This window comes from Drosophila suzukii, chromosome 2L (assembly GCF_043229965.1).
Source record: "Drosophila suzukii chromosome 2L, CBGP_Dsuzu_IsoJpt1.0, whole genome shotgun sequence".
Classification (NCBI taxonomy): Eukaryota; Metazoa; Arthropoda; class Insecta; order Diptera; family Drosophilidae; genus Drosophila; species Drosophila suzukii.
The window spans coordinates 10091611-10108338 of NC_092080.1; the positions used below are offsets into that span (position 1 = coordinate 10091611).

A 16728-nucleotide genomic window follows, 5' to 3' on the forward strand; every position below is an offset into this window, starting at 1 on the left:
TGAATTAGGAAATAAAGTGAAATTCGCAGAAGTGAATGGGTGAATTTTTTGAGGTGGTGCAGATTAGGAATTATATATTAAAATTTAAGAAAAGACTAACCTATAGATATTGAACTATGATAAAAAATTAATGTTCTTTACAAGATTAAGATTGTTCGACCATATCTTTAGATCTTGAATTTATTTAAATATTTTCAAGTGCACTGTCGATCGTTTGTCGGTGTCCCGTTGTTCCAGATGGGTCTTGAAGTGAACCTGGCTGTGATCTTGAAACTCTCTGTAGATTTGTACGACTTTTGCGACATTTTGTATGAGGCGATGGATCGATCCGTTCCGATCTGCTCCTCTCTTTCCCATTTCTGCACTGATCCGGATCCCGTCCCGCTCCCATGTCGCCTGCTATGTACAACATCAAGTTTTATCGCTGATCGTGATCATGTAATTCCAGCCCACGCATGCGCACTCGGCGCTCGCTTCGAAGGAATCAAGTTTAGCGCATTCTTATTCGACTGAGACGCAGATGGAGATGGAGACTTCGGCTTCGTCTTCGACTTCGACTTCGACTGGGACTGGAACTGGGACCTTGTGACAGATGGTTGTGAGGCTTCAAGGCATTCCCTTGGATCGCCCAACCCAACTCAGTCCAGGAAAGGAACCGAAAGGAAGGGCAAGGATAGGACAGGCAGGAGCAAGAGGGACTGGTTCCTCCATTTTCCCTACACTTTGGAAAATTAAAGACCACAAACTTAAGGTTTGGTTAGTTTTGGCAATATATTATTAAACGTTACAAAGATTTAACACGTTTTGATATTTCTTTTCGATTTTTTGTTTATAATTTTTCATTAAAAGCGTTTTATAGATCTCTTCATATGTATTACTAAAATTTTTTAACAAGGGAGAACTGTTAAAGTTACCTTCTAGGCTTAACCGAAATTCTCGAAACACTTTTTGGCCAAGTGCAGCTAGCTTAAGCCTGTGCGATCTTTATGTAAACTGGTACTTGAAATTTGAAATCATGTACCATTTGCCTTGAGACAGACAACGATACTTGGGATGGGATGGGATTGGGGACCTGGCAATGGAGCCTGGCAATCGATGATCGTGTCCCTGAAGAGGAGACAGGAGATGCTCGAGAACCGACGATCGAGGCGGCACAGGAAACGAGCATTTAAAAGCGCGACTATCGAAATATAACGACATTAAGCCAGGCTTTTCATTTAAAGGAAGCTTGTGTCAATACGACGGAGTTTACCTTGGAATGTGCAATCGCGATTACTAATCTTTTGATGGCGCCGCCATTCAGGATGATCTGGGGATCATCCTCGCGATGATCATCATCATCCGCAAGTTGGCCACTAAGCGACATAATTGCTACCGTGAGACTGAAGATCTCGGGGCCCCAGACTCGAGTTTCCAGACTCCCGGATCATTAAAAGCTGCGATCCTAATGCGCTCCAATCAAACACACGCGAAACGAGCGTATGACATGTTTGTGCATTATTAATCACGATAATATCTGTATAAATGGTAGAAAACTGCGAGTCCCGGCCAAATTGCAATTTAATGCAAAAATAAATTGCACTCGGAGCTGGACTGGCCTTTTTGTTTTTGGTTTTTTTTGTACCCAGCCAACCGGCAGCCGGAGAGCTGGCAGCTCCCATGATTATTGGTCATTTACTTGCGCCGTTTAGCGCATTAAAATCCAGTCCCCCCACTGAATCCTGAGCTCCAGACTTTTTATATAAAGAATAAGGAAATAATTGACAGTTGAAAAGTCTCAGCTATGATTGCGGTTGTGATTCGAATTGTGATTGGGTTTGCTATGCGAGCGTATTTTTGGATTCTTCTGGCAGCATTCTTCTCTCGCTCTTTCTTCGGCACTTCTTTGGGGATGGCGTGCGAGGAGAATCATTTCAATCAACTGGCATTGCTTGGGGCTGAAGAAATCAACGCGTTGACTAATGGCCACAATTTGCAAGCGCTAGCAGGTTGATGCACTTGGAAAAAATTTTCGCCTATTACAAACAGAGGTTTTATGTATAATCATTTCTTGGAACCCCTTTCAAGGTGTTTCTTCTTGACCGCTCATCAAAACTCCTTTTAAGATCGTTAATATTTAATAGATTAAACCATTGTTCCATATTTTTACTAGGAATTTCACGGTTGCTTTAAAGGTTATACTTCGTTATCAGGAGATCAAAATTCTTTTATGATTGCCGATCACGTTTGATTCTGGAGAAATTAGTTTTAGAATATTTTTCGGAATGTGCTGTTATTTTGGAAGAATAAATATTTGAATATTTAATATAAAATTGCTTTCTGAAAAACCAACAAAACTCTTAGGTTTGGGCTTATGATTACCAATTCCAAATGTGCAAAAATAGTTGGAATTGGTAATCTCAGCTTATTGGTAAATGTATATTATTGGCTTAAACAGTGACTTTGCCTAAATCTATATTTAAACCGTAGTGTTATCCGACAAAAACCCTCAGTATCCAAGGTTAAAAGTACTTTGCGAAAATACCAGAAAGCCTGCGAAATTTCCTAGGAAGAATCATAAACAACTACTTGCAAAAATTATAAAAATAAACGTAAATAATCAAAGAGCGAGATGGCGAGAGAAGAGATAGAGGGAGAAGGCATGAGCGGGCGGAAAAGAGAGGGCGGGAAGAACACCCACTCAAAATCCAGGCATATTAACCGCAGAAACCGGTTCTCTCTTTCTCGCATCAGGCGCGATCTCTCTTTGTCTCCGATTTGAGTTTGTGTGGGTGAGGCGAGAGAGAGGGAGTAAAAGGTGCTCAAAAATACACTGGCAAAACGAGTTTGCACCTGGCCGAGGTACACAACTCCAGTTCTCTGATCACTCTTTTTGTAGGTGATCTTGTGGGCGATTCTCTCTTTTACTCTCGCAGAGAGAGGTCAGCAGCGGTGAGAGAGCCATAGCGATCAACAAGTGAGCGCAGGTCCGCGATATGTCCGCAGAGCAATGGACTTTTAGTTATTCCGTGATCTTTTACCAATATTGTGTGCAGCGACGGCTGATCGACGTCAAGAGAAGAAGAAGAAGAAGCAGCCGAATCAGAGAAAATAAACAACAAATATAGTAATATATATATGTCCTAACACGTGTGTGTGTCTGTGTGGGTCAAGACCGGAAGTCTGATTAAACGGAAATCAAAATATAGAAACTAAAAATCATCTTAAAGATCGTTTACTTAATTTTTCGCGTGTGCCGGCAAGCCAGCTTGCTGAATTACTATATTATTTTATTTGAAAAATCGAAAAAGCGTGCCTGCCAATTTGACTTAACTTGCTGGAGACTGCATTTTGTTGTTTCTCGTTTTTGGCCAGACGTCAAATTCGATTTTTATGACTTTTGAAAGCGTGACTAAGACGTGATTTATGATGGCGTGTGGTTTTTAATATTCATGTGGACGCGCTCCGAACCTCTCAACCTGCGTAGGTGCGCCAAACAATAAAAAATACAAAAAAATCACCACGGCAAGCAGCAACATCGCAGCCTCGAGGCTTTATCCCGATATCCAGCTGAGTGTGTGCGTGGATTCGACTTTTTTATGGAGGCAGTTAAGCATTTGAGTGCCGCTGCTGCTGCTGCTGCAGCTGCAGTTGCAACTTGCAGCGATATGCCGGCCAAGGCAGCAACAACGCCAGCAACAACAGCCGATATTGCCGAGGCGCTAAGCGATCTCGAGGCAGGCACAACAGCAGCAACACTAGCCAGCACCGCAGCAACATCGAAGCACAGCAACAAGGCAAGTGCAGCAGCAACACCCACAACGGCACACAAGAAATCCCAAGAGGGTTGCAACAACAGCAACAGCAAGTGCACGCCAGCAACATCGTCGATTGGCAGTAAAACCAGCAACGCTGCCATGGCAGCTGCAACAGCAACAGCGGCAGCAGCAACTAACGATCTTGCAGCAGCTGCTGCGGTCGTCCTTTCGCTGCAAGGAACCATGGTCAGCAGTCTGCAGCAGGCTGCCTTGCTGCCGGCCAATTCGGCAGCAGCGGCTGCGTTGAATCTCCAGGCCCTGGAATCCTATTTGGCACTGCAGCGACTCACCGGGAAATCGGATGTATTTCGCTTTTCCAGCAGCAATGCCAGCAACAACAGCAGCAGCAACAGCAACAGCAACCATGCTGCCACCTGCAACAGTAACAGCAACAGCAGTGAAACGGAAACTAACGCCTTGCCCTCGCTAATAGACATTGCCAATATAGAGCTCAAGTCGAGCTGCTCATCGAGTTGCTCGGGGGAACCCCCTTTGACGGCAGCAGCAACATCAGCTGCTGCTGCTGCAACATCTACGTCCGGAAGCAACTCTACCAGCACGTCAGCAACATCCAAGTGCCTGCCACTGCCGTCGATTGGTACCGTTAGTGCTGCTGCTGCAGTTGCGGCTGCTGCGGCTGCTGCAGCAGCTGCTGCGAACCAACAGGCGGCACTCGATTGTGCAACTGCCGCAGAACTGGCAGCCGAATGCGATTTACCCCTGCTGGATGGCGAGGATGCATTGTCCTTTGAGGCCGGAGATTTGGACAGCAGCTATGGCAGCTTTATGTTCAATCCATCGGCCTTTAGCCAGGCGGAAACGGACTCTGGTCTGCATTCCCTTCAGGCCACCATGTATCAGGACAAGATGAATGTCATTTCGGGGGCGGCGGGAGGCGGAGCGGTAGGGGGCGTGGAGGAGGCGGGCAGCTCGACGGCAGCAGCGGCGGCAGCGGCTGCACAGCGGTCTAAAAAACAATTCATCTGCAAGTTCTGCAACCGGCAGTTCACCAAGTCCTACAATCTGCTCATCCACGAGAGAACCCACACGGACGAGAGGCCCTATTCCTGCGACATCTGCGGCAAAGCCTTTAGGCGGCAGGATCATCTGAGGGATCATAGGTAGGTCGGGATCTTTACTTTATAGGAAACAACAAAGTTTGTTTTTATTTAGTCAATCAGTCAACTGCATTATAATTATAGAAATAATAGATCTTAACTACGCATTTTCCATAACTATATATCATGTGAGGAAGCTGTTTAAACTTTGCCTTGTTAACATCATAGTAATATTGCTTTTAAGAGTTCTCTTAAGAAATTTGTGATTATCTCCACATTTCAATATAATCTCACCCACTATACCATTCCCTTGTTCTTTAATTTCACAGATACATCCACTCCAAGGAGAAACCCTTCAAGTGTGCCGAATGCGGCAAGGGATTCTGTCAATCACGAACTTTGGCTGTCCACAAGATCCTGCATATGGAGGAGTCGCCGCATAAGTGTCCCGTGTGCAATCGCTCCTTCAACCAGCGATCCAATCTGAAGACCCACCTGCTCACCCACACCGATATCAAGCCGTACAATTGCGCCTCCTGCGGGAAAGTTTTTCGACGTAATTGCGACCTGCGACGTCATAGCCTAACTCATAACTTAGCCGCCGGAGTGGGCGGCGTTGTGGGTGGCAACCTTAGTGATCTATTTGGCTCCGGTTCCAATTCCAGTTCCGAGCTGGGCTTGCCTACGGGATCCACCACCACTTCCACATCCTCCAGAGACCTAGTGGCCGTCAGCGATTGATCTTCCAACTCTATACTATATAATACCCACTCAATAAAATTAAATCTCATTCGCAGCTCTCATGAATACGAATCCCTCCATTTCGTAATCGTAATCGTACTTACTGAACAGCATTTAGTTTAGTCTAAGTTTAGTCTTAGTTACTTTGGTTTAAGCCTTGGATATTTGTGACGTAAGCTTAGCAGGAAAGTTTGACTTTGTGTAAGGCACTTGATATGTTTAGAAAGTAAGTTAAATTGTGGACTCTTTTTGTACTATCGAATAAATGATAATAGCTTAAAGGAAATTCTGAAAATGTTGTTTATTTATTAGGTGGGCTATGCGGCTAGTGCTACAAAAAAAAAAAAAATTTTAACATAGCTTTCAGCTTGAATTTTGCACTCTGTATACAATCTTTTGGACTTTAAATATAGGAAAACTGTATTTTCAGTTCAATCTGTACGAATTTCTTGAGTAGATATACTGAAATTTCTGTGAACGTTAAACCCTTTTCTCACCCTTTCTACCGCTTCGATTGTACTCTTGTACTTACAGTATTTACCCACTTGTAGCTAACTAAAATCAAATATTTGTACCGATGTTTATCGCCCGAGTGCCAACAAGGGCAATTAATGTACCATTAAAGGTGCACACCTTCAAACACCTATCGTACACCTTTTCCAACAAGCCTTTGACAACAAACAAGAATGACAATACTGAGGCTAAAACAAAGAAATATTTTCCCACCATTTCCAGGTTTGGTTTTCCAGGCTGTTCCACATTTTAAGTCAAATAATGTAGTACATGTCGGTTGACAAGTGGAGCAGGCGCTATCTCATCGATCGAATGGACCACCCACATAAGTATATATACACACAGATATTGGGCCACCCTATTTCCCACACATGAAGGAAGAACCAGATAATTTCGGGCGTGTCCGCTGAAAGAGTTTGAAGAAGATTTTATAGCGAAAAATGGGCTGTCCGTTCCAGAACAAGGGTGGAGCTCCAGCTCCACCAGACTGCCACAAAGTTTACAATTTTTATTATCGACTACAAAAAGATGCGGCCATAACGACACAAACACATACAGTGCACTTCAAAAGGGAACGCCGACCGGGTTTCCTTCCATGGCCATCTTACCCCTTTACTGTTTTTTTTTATTTTTTTTCCTTAACTCTTACTTCCCGAAAAGAGATCGCCGCGTTTGTCAATCGTTAAACGGATCAATGTAAAGCCGCCTGCAATGTTGTCTTTATGGGGCCTTTGCTGTTGCTGTTGCTGTTGCATTTCCTGTGCTTCAGCTACACCAAACCAATTACAACGATCAAACAACAATTATGGATGAGTCCGAGTTTTGAGTCCCAGTTTGAGTCCGATTCTTGACCAGAGATCGCGGCTCAGTTCTGGTTTGTTTGTGGTGGCCGGCTCTTCTGCCCCAACTTCCCTCCTCGGGTGGTTAAACATTTTAAACACGACCTGCTTGCTGCTCTCAGCAAATATTTGCGCGGATATTGTTCTATTCAATGGAACAAGCGTGCAAGCGACACTGAGAAAAATAATACAAATATATAAATTAATAAACTGCGAAAGACTTATGACATAAAACCACTTTTACTTTAAATTATAGTTAGTTTTAGTTACTCAAAAATAAATTTACTACAATTCCCCTTTAATTTACCTAAGCAGATTTAACTGGAATTTTTTGTTTAATTTAAAAATCGTTTTTAAATATAAAAAAAATATTTTTCAATCATTTTTTCGAGTGCATTGACATCTCCCATTAGTCCAGGCTCTAAACAGCCTCCAAAGACTGAAAAAAACCCCGAGAATGGAGCGTCTCTGGGAATTGCCAGCAATTTCACACTTTATGCGAGAGGGCTTCATTTCCACAGAGTGTGTCCCCCAAACCCTTTCCGCCCTTTTCGTTGGTCCCCAAGCCCCAAAACTATATAGTACTATCCAGCTCATCCTCCGGCCAAGAGTTGGACATTCTTCCCAAGCGGCGCGTGCGGGAAGAGCGGATGTTTGAACGCTTTCGAGTTGCCAGTTTGGAGTTTACGAACGCTCCAACGTAGCTCCAACCGGCTGTTGGACCGTATTGATGGGAAAATTATGAAATTCATTGTTTGTGTTTGACTAATAATTATGACAGCAAACGCATTGTCGTCATAAATGCGAGGGGACAACCCCGGAAAAAGGTTCGGTGGAGCAGGGGCTGCGGAGGAGGCGGGAGCGCACTAAATTCGCTTTGAGGTTTCCGCACCGCCCCAGCCAAAAAAAAAAATAGAAGAAGAAAACAGTCTGACTAACTCTAATAAGCCCATCAACGGCAAACGACAACGCGGCAACATTCCACCTTCGATCTGCAACACTTACAGTAACAACGACAGCCCAACAGCAATTTTGCACGGAAAAAAGAGTCTAATAATATTAAAAAAAAGTTTTTTTTTAAATTTTATTCGAAATTCTGAAGTATTTAAAGAATGATAATCCCAAGAGTAGAAGTTAAATTGCCAAAAAACATCGAAGTTATAAATTTTTTTTTTTATTTATTTATTTTTTTTTTTTTTCTATGGGAGCTATAGGATTTAGTTATTCGATCCGGCTAGTTCCGACTTATATACTACCTGCAATAGAAATAAGACTTTTGGGAAGGGTTCATACCGACTTCTTTTAAACTGTTCCGTAGAAACGGACAGACGGACTGACAGACGGACGTGGCTAGATCGACTCGTCTAGTGGTACTAATCAAGAATATGTACAATTGGGGTCGGAAACGTCTCCTTCACTGCGTTGCAAGCTTCTGACTGAATTCATATACCCTCTGCAAAGGTATACAATTAGTTCAGATCACTATCCTTTCATTCCAAGTCAATACCCAGCTTTTTCTTTCGGTGTACCAACAACACCATCCAACAATGTTGTTGTCTAGTGTGCGAGGCGTGGCCGTTTCGAAGATTCTTTGAAGTTGGCTATTGCTTTTGGTCAAGGTGTTGTTGTGTAGCTTTGCTTTGGTTTGGTGGACACAGAGATGGCAAAGGAGCCTGCTGATGATGGGGCAGATGATGATGGCTAAGACAAGAAGAAGAAGGGAAACATTTTGGTGCGTTGTGAAATTTTGTTGCGTTTCCCGGAACCAACGCAAAAAAGCGGAACGTTCTCGTTGTCGTCTGGTTGTTCGACTCTTTTCGGTTGTTTAGTTGTTTGGCGATGTCTTTTTGGGGCGAATGTAAATGTCAGGGGGCTGTCGGCTGGTTTATTTGGTTATTTGGCCACTCTGCCATTTTGGCTCCGGCCAGTTAGTTTGTCGGCACCATTTGCTTTATGATTTGATGTATGTGGCTGTCCGTCCGGTCGTAACTACGCCAATAATTTTGACCTGGCCGCATAGGGACCTCAATGGGAACGAATCCGTGTTTGCTCAGCGCTGATATACGCACCAACGAGGCACTGAGCTTATATTTACTATTTTGTTAAACTAAGCTTGATCTTACTTATTAGGGATAATCTGGTATCTCAAAAAGTATAATAAAATACATCCTTTTTGTAATATTGAAAATTGATTGCAATTAATATAATTACATATATATCAAAACATTGGTTTTTATGGTAAGGTTCTTTCGATTGTGCGTTAGAACGACTTAAAAAACCCAACAAATTTACGAATTTTTAAGATTATCTTTTTGTTTTCTGTGTAAGAAAAGCGCCTCTTACTCTTTTTTTGGGCCAGTCGCCGGCGTTCGCGGATTTGAAAACTCTAAAGTTGAAAGCTGCGCCAGAACTGAGGAAAACGTAAATTTCTGGCGGCGTTCTTCTGCCTAATTAGGTGCCATCTCGTAAACGTTTTCGCATTTTTGTTGTTTTTTGTTCAGTTTGGTGATAGGTTTCTAAAGGGGTAATTTACAAGATTTTTTTTGCTTAACACAAAAGGAATGCGGGAGGTAGACATAGGTGGCTCGAAATATTATTATTTAGTACTAGAGCCGCCTGACTTGACAATAAAATTTAAAAAGATTTCTATCCCTTAGCAACACTTTTAAATCTGTAAAACAACAAATTAATTTAGTAAACTAATAAATAATTTACTATTTTCAAGGACCATTTATGGACAGCAATAGTCATTGTTAATGACTCATTAACTTATGTTGACAGTAAAATAGTTATTCCACGAATTCTTTCATTAAACCTACCCCCAAACGCCCCATCTATGTAGATTTACCCACACCCATGTCCTCACAGCTGTCTCCCAGACACCTCGTCTCCAACCGTGCCCCCCGCCTATACCACCCACCCATAAAAGCCCTTTGACAACCGACAAACGATCATAAAGATAGAAAAACTAAATTTCTGGAACTGCAGTCGCCGCCGCGTCTTTGTGCCAATGTCATCACACAGGAGAAGAAAAGCTGCCGAAAATCGTGCAAGTGAATAGAGAGACCTTGCTTATAAGGTCTGCTGTTGGGCCCTTAAAACACCAGAACTTGTCCACGGAGGGGAAGGGAAATGGAGGGGGCGAACGGTGTCCCCAAGTGGTTATTAGATTTTATTGGACGGGACACTTTTGCCGACGGGGAGTTGGGGCACTTCCACAGAGTTCTACGGTTCTCCAGAGTTCTCTTACGTTGCGGCAGAGAACTAAAGCATGCATATGAAATCCAACTCCTAGGTCACTACACCTAAAAAAATATTTGTCTCATGGGGTCGATTTATAATGATATATATCATATTATAATTTTGCGGTTTTTAAAAACCAATAATTTAAAACTTTGGTATTTTGTTGTATAATTTTGTGTAAAAAGGTGGTTGCTTTTCTCATATCGTTTTTAAAGAATACTCCCTTTCTTTATAGTTGTACGACAAAATAGTTATCCAAGTTCACTTTATTAATTTTAATTTCTTATAAATATGATCCAAAAACGTCCAATTGATATGAAATTTAGCACACGCATTGGTTTTCAATATCCTGGTTATTAATCCAACTTTTTGATATTCCTTAAGATGACAATTATATGTCACTATTTTTCAGTGTGTTCCCATATGCCAGAACCTATAACTCTTGCGCGATGTCGGTTGTTGGATTTTATTGCAGGCAGGCGCAAATGCAAACAAATGCGACAAATGTCGAGTGCACACACATATTTAGAGTTGTAATTGACAGTCGGACGAGTGCAGTGAGGTGGTCTCCTCTCTCTGGAGTCCGATCCATACTCTGTACTCTCCGTAATCCGTACTCCGTACCGCTCAGTATTCCGTATTCCCTGCCTGGCATTTCGTATTTGCCCACGGCTTGTTTGACAACTTGCCGGGCACGTAGCGCGGAGCAGTCGCCGGATCGACTTGTGTACTACAACCTCACACGGTCGTCAAACAGTGACAGAAACAGCCCCACAACTGGACTATACACTGAAAGAAAATCGGATTGATTTGGCTCAATACAACACAATACAATACAATTTTGGATAAGGAATGAATCTTATAATTTGTGATAGGAAGTGGCTCTTGAGACAGTTTAACTTCATTCTTGCTTTTTATGATGCTCTTAATACCATCATGAATATTTTTAAGGCTTCAAATGTATTTATTGGTATAATTTAGAATTCAGGATCCAGAATTTGGTTGTCTAGGAGGATATATACTAAACTTTCTTGAGTAGAAATCAAAAATCTTTTGAAAAAAATATATATTACCCACACTTTTTAACCCGAGTGGGGGGTTCTACCCCCCAAATTTCACCCCCCAAGTGGATCAGCGCATGGTATTTTGACACTCTGAAAATAATTCAGTTACACATTTTAGCTGATTAAACTTGTAGGACCCTGAGAGCTACCTTGAAAAAGTATTTGATTTTATTATAAAATCCAGATACATTTTTAGTGTAAACCACATTTTAATATAAAATATTTTTAAAGCTTAAAATTAAGAGAAAAAACATTTTCGCCGAGTGCAGAGAAGAAAGCGAGAGAGTCAGATACTGGTCGAGCTTATCTCCCCACGTCGCCCACCCACCGCCACCCCTCCCCAGGCACTACTGCACCCCCTTCGCCACCCTGGACAAACACATTTAGGGGAAACGGGGGGTTATATGACTTTTCGGAAACTGATAAGCTCCGCTGAGCTGCAAGCTAATTGAGTGACGACTACGAGTACGCGGTTAAATTAAAACGAAATCATTTGCAAGCACACCCCTGAGATCCCAGCCCCCGGTACCTCGTCCCCTTTTAGCACCCCACCTCTTTTTACACACAGCCACCCCCACCCACATATATATATATTTTTTTTACCACGACTACTTCGTCGGCAGTCGACGATGATTAGAACCAAAACAATCAAACAAAACACATCAAAGAGCCGGTGCCGTCAATTTGTCATTAACGTAATATACTGACAAGATTGCTTTGCACGGATATCGCGGACGTTCGTTGAGTTACTTATGTATATGTAAGCACTATACCATACCGTACCGTATACCGTGGTATACGTACCCCTTAATATTTGTCAACAAACACAGAGTTGAGCGTTCGTGAAGGTGTTGTAATACTGTTAGAGTCGGCTATTTCGAGAGTGGCTATTAGTAGAGGGTAGTTGTAAATTTCCGTTTTTAGAGTGAAAAAATGTGACATATTTTCGTTGTTTTCCTTAGGTAACTTGGCTAAGATCTTGTGTGCCTAAGGATTAGCAATTTGTGTGGGATTTTTCTAAATCATGAGATTTCTGTGTGGAACGATAGAGGGGGAAGGAATGTTTGGGGAGTGATTAATGCGACTTTAGATGGGATTTTTTTTATAATTTCTTATAGAGAGACCATTTACTATTTTTTTAAAATACATTTTTTTTAAGTAAATGGCCGAACAAGCTTATAAAACCCTTCGAAATATTATATTGACTTCACTTTCACCCAAGCATCATATATTTGCTTCAATTATCTTAAATCCGAGAAGAACATTCACCGACCAATGAAGTCCATGTTGAAGACTCCTTCACTTTTTCTAAGCCGACAGTTGTGACATGATGACGTTCACTTTATGGTTAATTAGGTTGAGTCCCTGTTCGACGATTACGACATCTAATAACAACGTAAGCTCCATATGAATAGCTAAGTAAAAAGAGAAATATGATGTAGAGCCCCAGGCGGCTCTCCAATCACCATTTCAATTCATCCTCGGGCCGAATTTATAAAAACTCTAAGCCGATGCACACGAGCGATAGGCTGAAACTTATAAAACATATTGACACTGTGAGATATTTAAGAGATATTATATAATAGATACAAATGACTAACATATACAAAACTTTAAACATTTATAAATTAAAAACGTACCAATATATCATATGGTTTTTTTCTGTGTATAAAAGGGATAGTAATAAATTCCACGACGATACCTATACCATTTCCTTAAAACCCAACAGATGCACAGCCAGGCGACCAGTCGACTCAATTATGGTTACGTAAGCCGTTTTGCGTTCAAAGATCAACGAAGCATATAACCAAATATATATCCCGGATTTAAAATTCCCGTGCCGGTAACCCCGACAACCGTTTTCGGATCCCTTCGGGCTGCCGATGACAGTTTACGAGTGGACACATATATATTTCACGCTTATCAGCACCCTTCCCTTTGGCATTTCAAAATGTGAGGGGACAAATTGCTTCTTCACTGTTATATCGGATATATCCTCTTCCTTTTGTTGCTTTTGCTGTTGATTAGCTTAATAATTTGTACCCACTTCGCACCCCATTTCCAGAATTTCCCTCTCGATAAAACGGGGGATGTTTAATGATCTCCGGATGGGCGTGGCATGGTGTAGATTACAAGGGAAACAGTTGCTACTAATGGATGGTTATGGTTATAGGCAGGGTGGATTGCTCATGGCTCTATTTTTCGGGATGTTTTTCCTTGGCCACCATGCTGCGATAATTGAATAAACATTGGGGCGGGACAAGGCGCGTTAATGTTTGAAGTTTACTAGGATTTTCATTCAGTTACCAGCTAAAGTGATGTATATCGTAGCTCTTATCTTCCATAGCCAACGGGGGCGTTACAACTTGATTCGAATCATGACTTTGGCAGTGTTTTGATTTTGTTCTTCTTTGCATATCTGAAATAGAAATCTTTGTTGACTTTTGAGGGAGGTGACCTTTCAAAAATTAAAACTCTAAGGAGAATCTTTTGATCTAGATGGCATAATCGAGTCGTTTTCGAGTTTTTAATTTAAAGATTTTTTATTTGGGAAAAAAGTAGTATGCATGAATAAATCTGTACAAAGAACTTATTTTAATACTTTAAAAAACTGTGCCTTCGCTCAACCCATGGTAATTAATTTGTTAGACTATCATCGACCACTAAGTGGGAAGAAAGAGAAGCGTGAAATACTTTGTTTTCCAAATCTTGAAGGAAAGCTTCTGATTCCAAGCCCGATTTCTCGACCTCTCTCTGATTGATGATCCCAACACGCGACTTCTTTGTACTAATAAATTCCCAGCAAAATTCAGACAAAATTCCTGGCCTCAGAGATAAGGTCCCCAAAAGCAGACACCAAATGAATCCGAATCCGATTCCGAGTCCGAAGTGTGGAAGAAAACGATCATCAATGGATCGGGGAGAGCGGCTCTTCCGGTTGGACATTTGACAGTTGCAGCCATAAATAAGCGTACAATAATTTTGTAGCCCTTTGTTTGAGTGTAAACAAATTAGAAATCACACGGCCACAAAAAATTGACCACACTTGGCGTGTGTGTGAGTTGTGTTTACTTAACCACTGATAACAAAGTTGAAACAATAAACATTTTTCTCGCACAACAAAACACACAAATCCACTTAGCCACGCGCGTAGAAAGAAAGCCACCGATGGGAAGAAAGAACGGGGACCACCAGGTCCCAAAAAAAAGAAGGCAGCTCGAGAAAGAATCGAGAAGAATTCCATATGATCGTGTGGTTGCGTTGGTGGTTCCACTGGCGTCATATAAGCCATGCGAAACAGACGGCAATTTATTGATGAGTTTATTGCAACCACTTCAGGGGGCACGGATTGAGGAGAGACTGAGGGGAAGACTGCAGAATGATGCTCGATGATGTCTATGTCGTCGCATCGGCATCATCATCAGTTGATTCTTTGTATTATTTTTTGTTTTTTGTTTCGACGGCGGGGGACACAATTTGTAAATTTCGTTTTATGACAACGCGCGCCACGTAAAATAAAACCATCTGCGGTGGCTTCGTGTGTCTCCGCTGACAACCGAAACCTGCACTAAAAAAAATGTGTATTCAGTCATTACCACACTTTAAAGATAAACCATATTGTAACTAGAGCCCATATAAACCTTTATATTTGTTACACACAAAACAGAAAGTAGGTTAATATTTAAAAAATAACAAGACTTTTAAGAATAGATATTTATAATATTTTGGCGTCGTCTTAGCTAATGTTAAAATTAAAATTTTGTTCTTTACTAGCATTCTAAGATTATAAATGAAAAGCTATGCTGAGATCGATTCGTTATTCAACGTTGAACTAGATCTGTTGCTAAAATGAAATACAAATGAAGTCAATTCTTTTACAGCAGCAACTAGCTGAATTTATATGCTTACATTGTTTCTGGATGCGGTTGTTCGCGTATTACATCATAATACAGAAATTAAATAAACTGTTTTTTCATTCAAATAACACACCTCATTAAAATTATTTTGGGGCTCTTACTAAAGAAGGCGTTTTTACCTATGTATGTTGACCTATGATTTCAACTATTTTCATTCCTATAACGGACGTAAGTGAAACCCTTATTTTTATCCAGTACTGTACAAGAAAGTTTAAGACTACAAATTTTTTGCAGTGCCATTCAAACTTGAACCAAAGCCAAGAGAAGATGGAACCAAAAATGCTAATTTAAAAAATTACGAGCTTCGTTCGCTTTTGGTCACACCTTAAAATGTTAACTTGATTTCAACCGAGCTGATCAGACTTGGCTTAGGTGCAGTGTTGTTGGGTTTTTGTGTTATTTTGAGAAGTCTTGGCGTATACGGTAGGTCCAGCTCTAACTGTTTTTTATCGTTAGACAAGACAAGCGGCAAACTGCCGCTGTTTTGAAACTCAGTTCCCCTGGTCTTAAAAAAAAAAAAAACAACGATGCGATATTAATAACGAATATTTATGGCACAACCAATTTTTTTGTTCCTGTCAAGAGGTTATAACAAAAGCTAACAATATTAATGAATCTTAGAGCACGAGCAAAATGCAAATATGCTTTAAATTGAAAGAGGTAGTCAATAGAGTTGCTTAAGTCGCTAGCCTGATTTAAATATGATATATCTGTTTTTTATAGCAGCTTGCAATTTAATATAATTCAATTAACAAGTGCATAAATCAAAGTAATCCAATGTATTACTGTTATTACATTGTTCAAGTATTTATAAGCTTCATTGTTAACCTTTTTTTATGATAATAACAAAGCTATCAGCTAGACAAATATTATTAAAACTTTAATGACCTCTTTATAGATTGTTTAAAGAATGTCTTTCAAAATATTTTGGTTTTTTATTTATATCACACTTTGGCTTGAACTTGCTTTTCACAGACTGTTTCAGAGACAGACTGTTTCCTCAGAAAAGTTTCGGACTGTGAGTAACATAGTGTTTTCCCATTCCTATATGATCTGCATCGATCCACGTCCAATTCTTCCCCCAACAGGCGGCGCTGAGTTGGTGAGTGAGTGTTAAAGGCAAATCATTTTTTAGTACAGCGCAAACGTGGTTCCCCTCTTTTTTTGTTGCTTTTTGGTCTTTTGCCGAAAATATGATTTAACTAAATTATTACCTGGAGCACACCTTAAAGTAATACAAAGGCACCAGCCACCACCGGCCGGCAACAACAATAAAGGAAACGCTTAATTCTGCATTGTTTTATTTTTTTTTTTTTTTTTTTTGTGAGGGGAGCTGAACTGAAACCAAACTAAACCGAACCTAACCGAAAGATGCACCTTCAACCAAACCGAAACCAAAACCAAAAACAAATCCGAAAACCTCACGGAAAGCGGGCTGAAATCGCGGGAGGAGGGAGTGGCCCCAGTGGAGCAGTCATCATCATAGTTTCGCTGGCTTTCTGCTCGTGGGTGGGTATCATACATTTGAGCAAAACGCCCCTCCATCTCCAGCCAGC

The 16728-nt window shown here is 41.0% G+C and overlaps 2 protein-coding genes across 2 annotated transcripts; one reads left to right on the top strand and one right to left on the bottom strand.

Annotated features, from left to right (window-relative positions):
- The first annotated feature begins 2992 nt into the window (after window positions 1–2992).
- sob (sister of odd and bowl) lies at window positions 2993–5882 on the top strand. Its single transcript, XM_017071546.4, has 2 exons — window positions 2993–4918; window positions 5185–5882. The coding sequence occupies exons 1-2, from the start codon at window positions 3579–3581 to the stop codon at window positions 5594–5596; spliced, it is 1752 nt and encodes a 583-aa protein (XP_016927035.3). The 5' UTR covers window positions 2993–3578; the 3' UTR covers window positions 5597–5882.
- Window positions 5883–6747: 865 nt separating this feature from the next.
- LOC108011913 (uncharacterized) lies at window positions 6748–7846 on the bottom strand. Its single transcript, XM_070996819.1, is given in 3 exon segments — window positions 6748–6878; window positions 7534–7615; window positions 7617–7846. Coding segments are annotated over 3 exon segments (297 nt in total). The 5' UTR covers window positions 7701–7846.
- Window positions 7847–16728: the final 8882 nt, after the last annotated feature.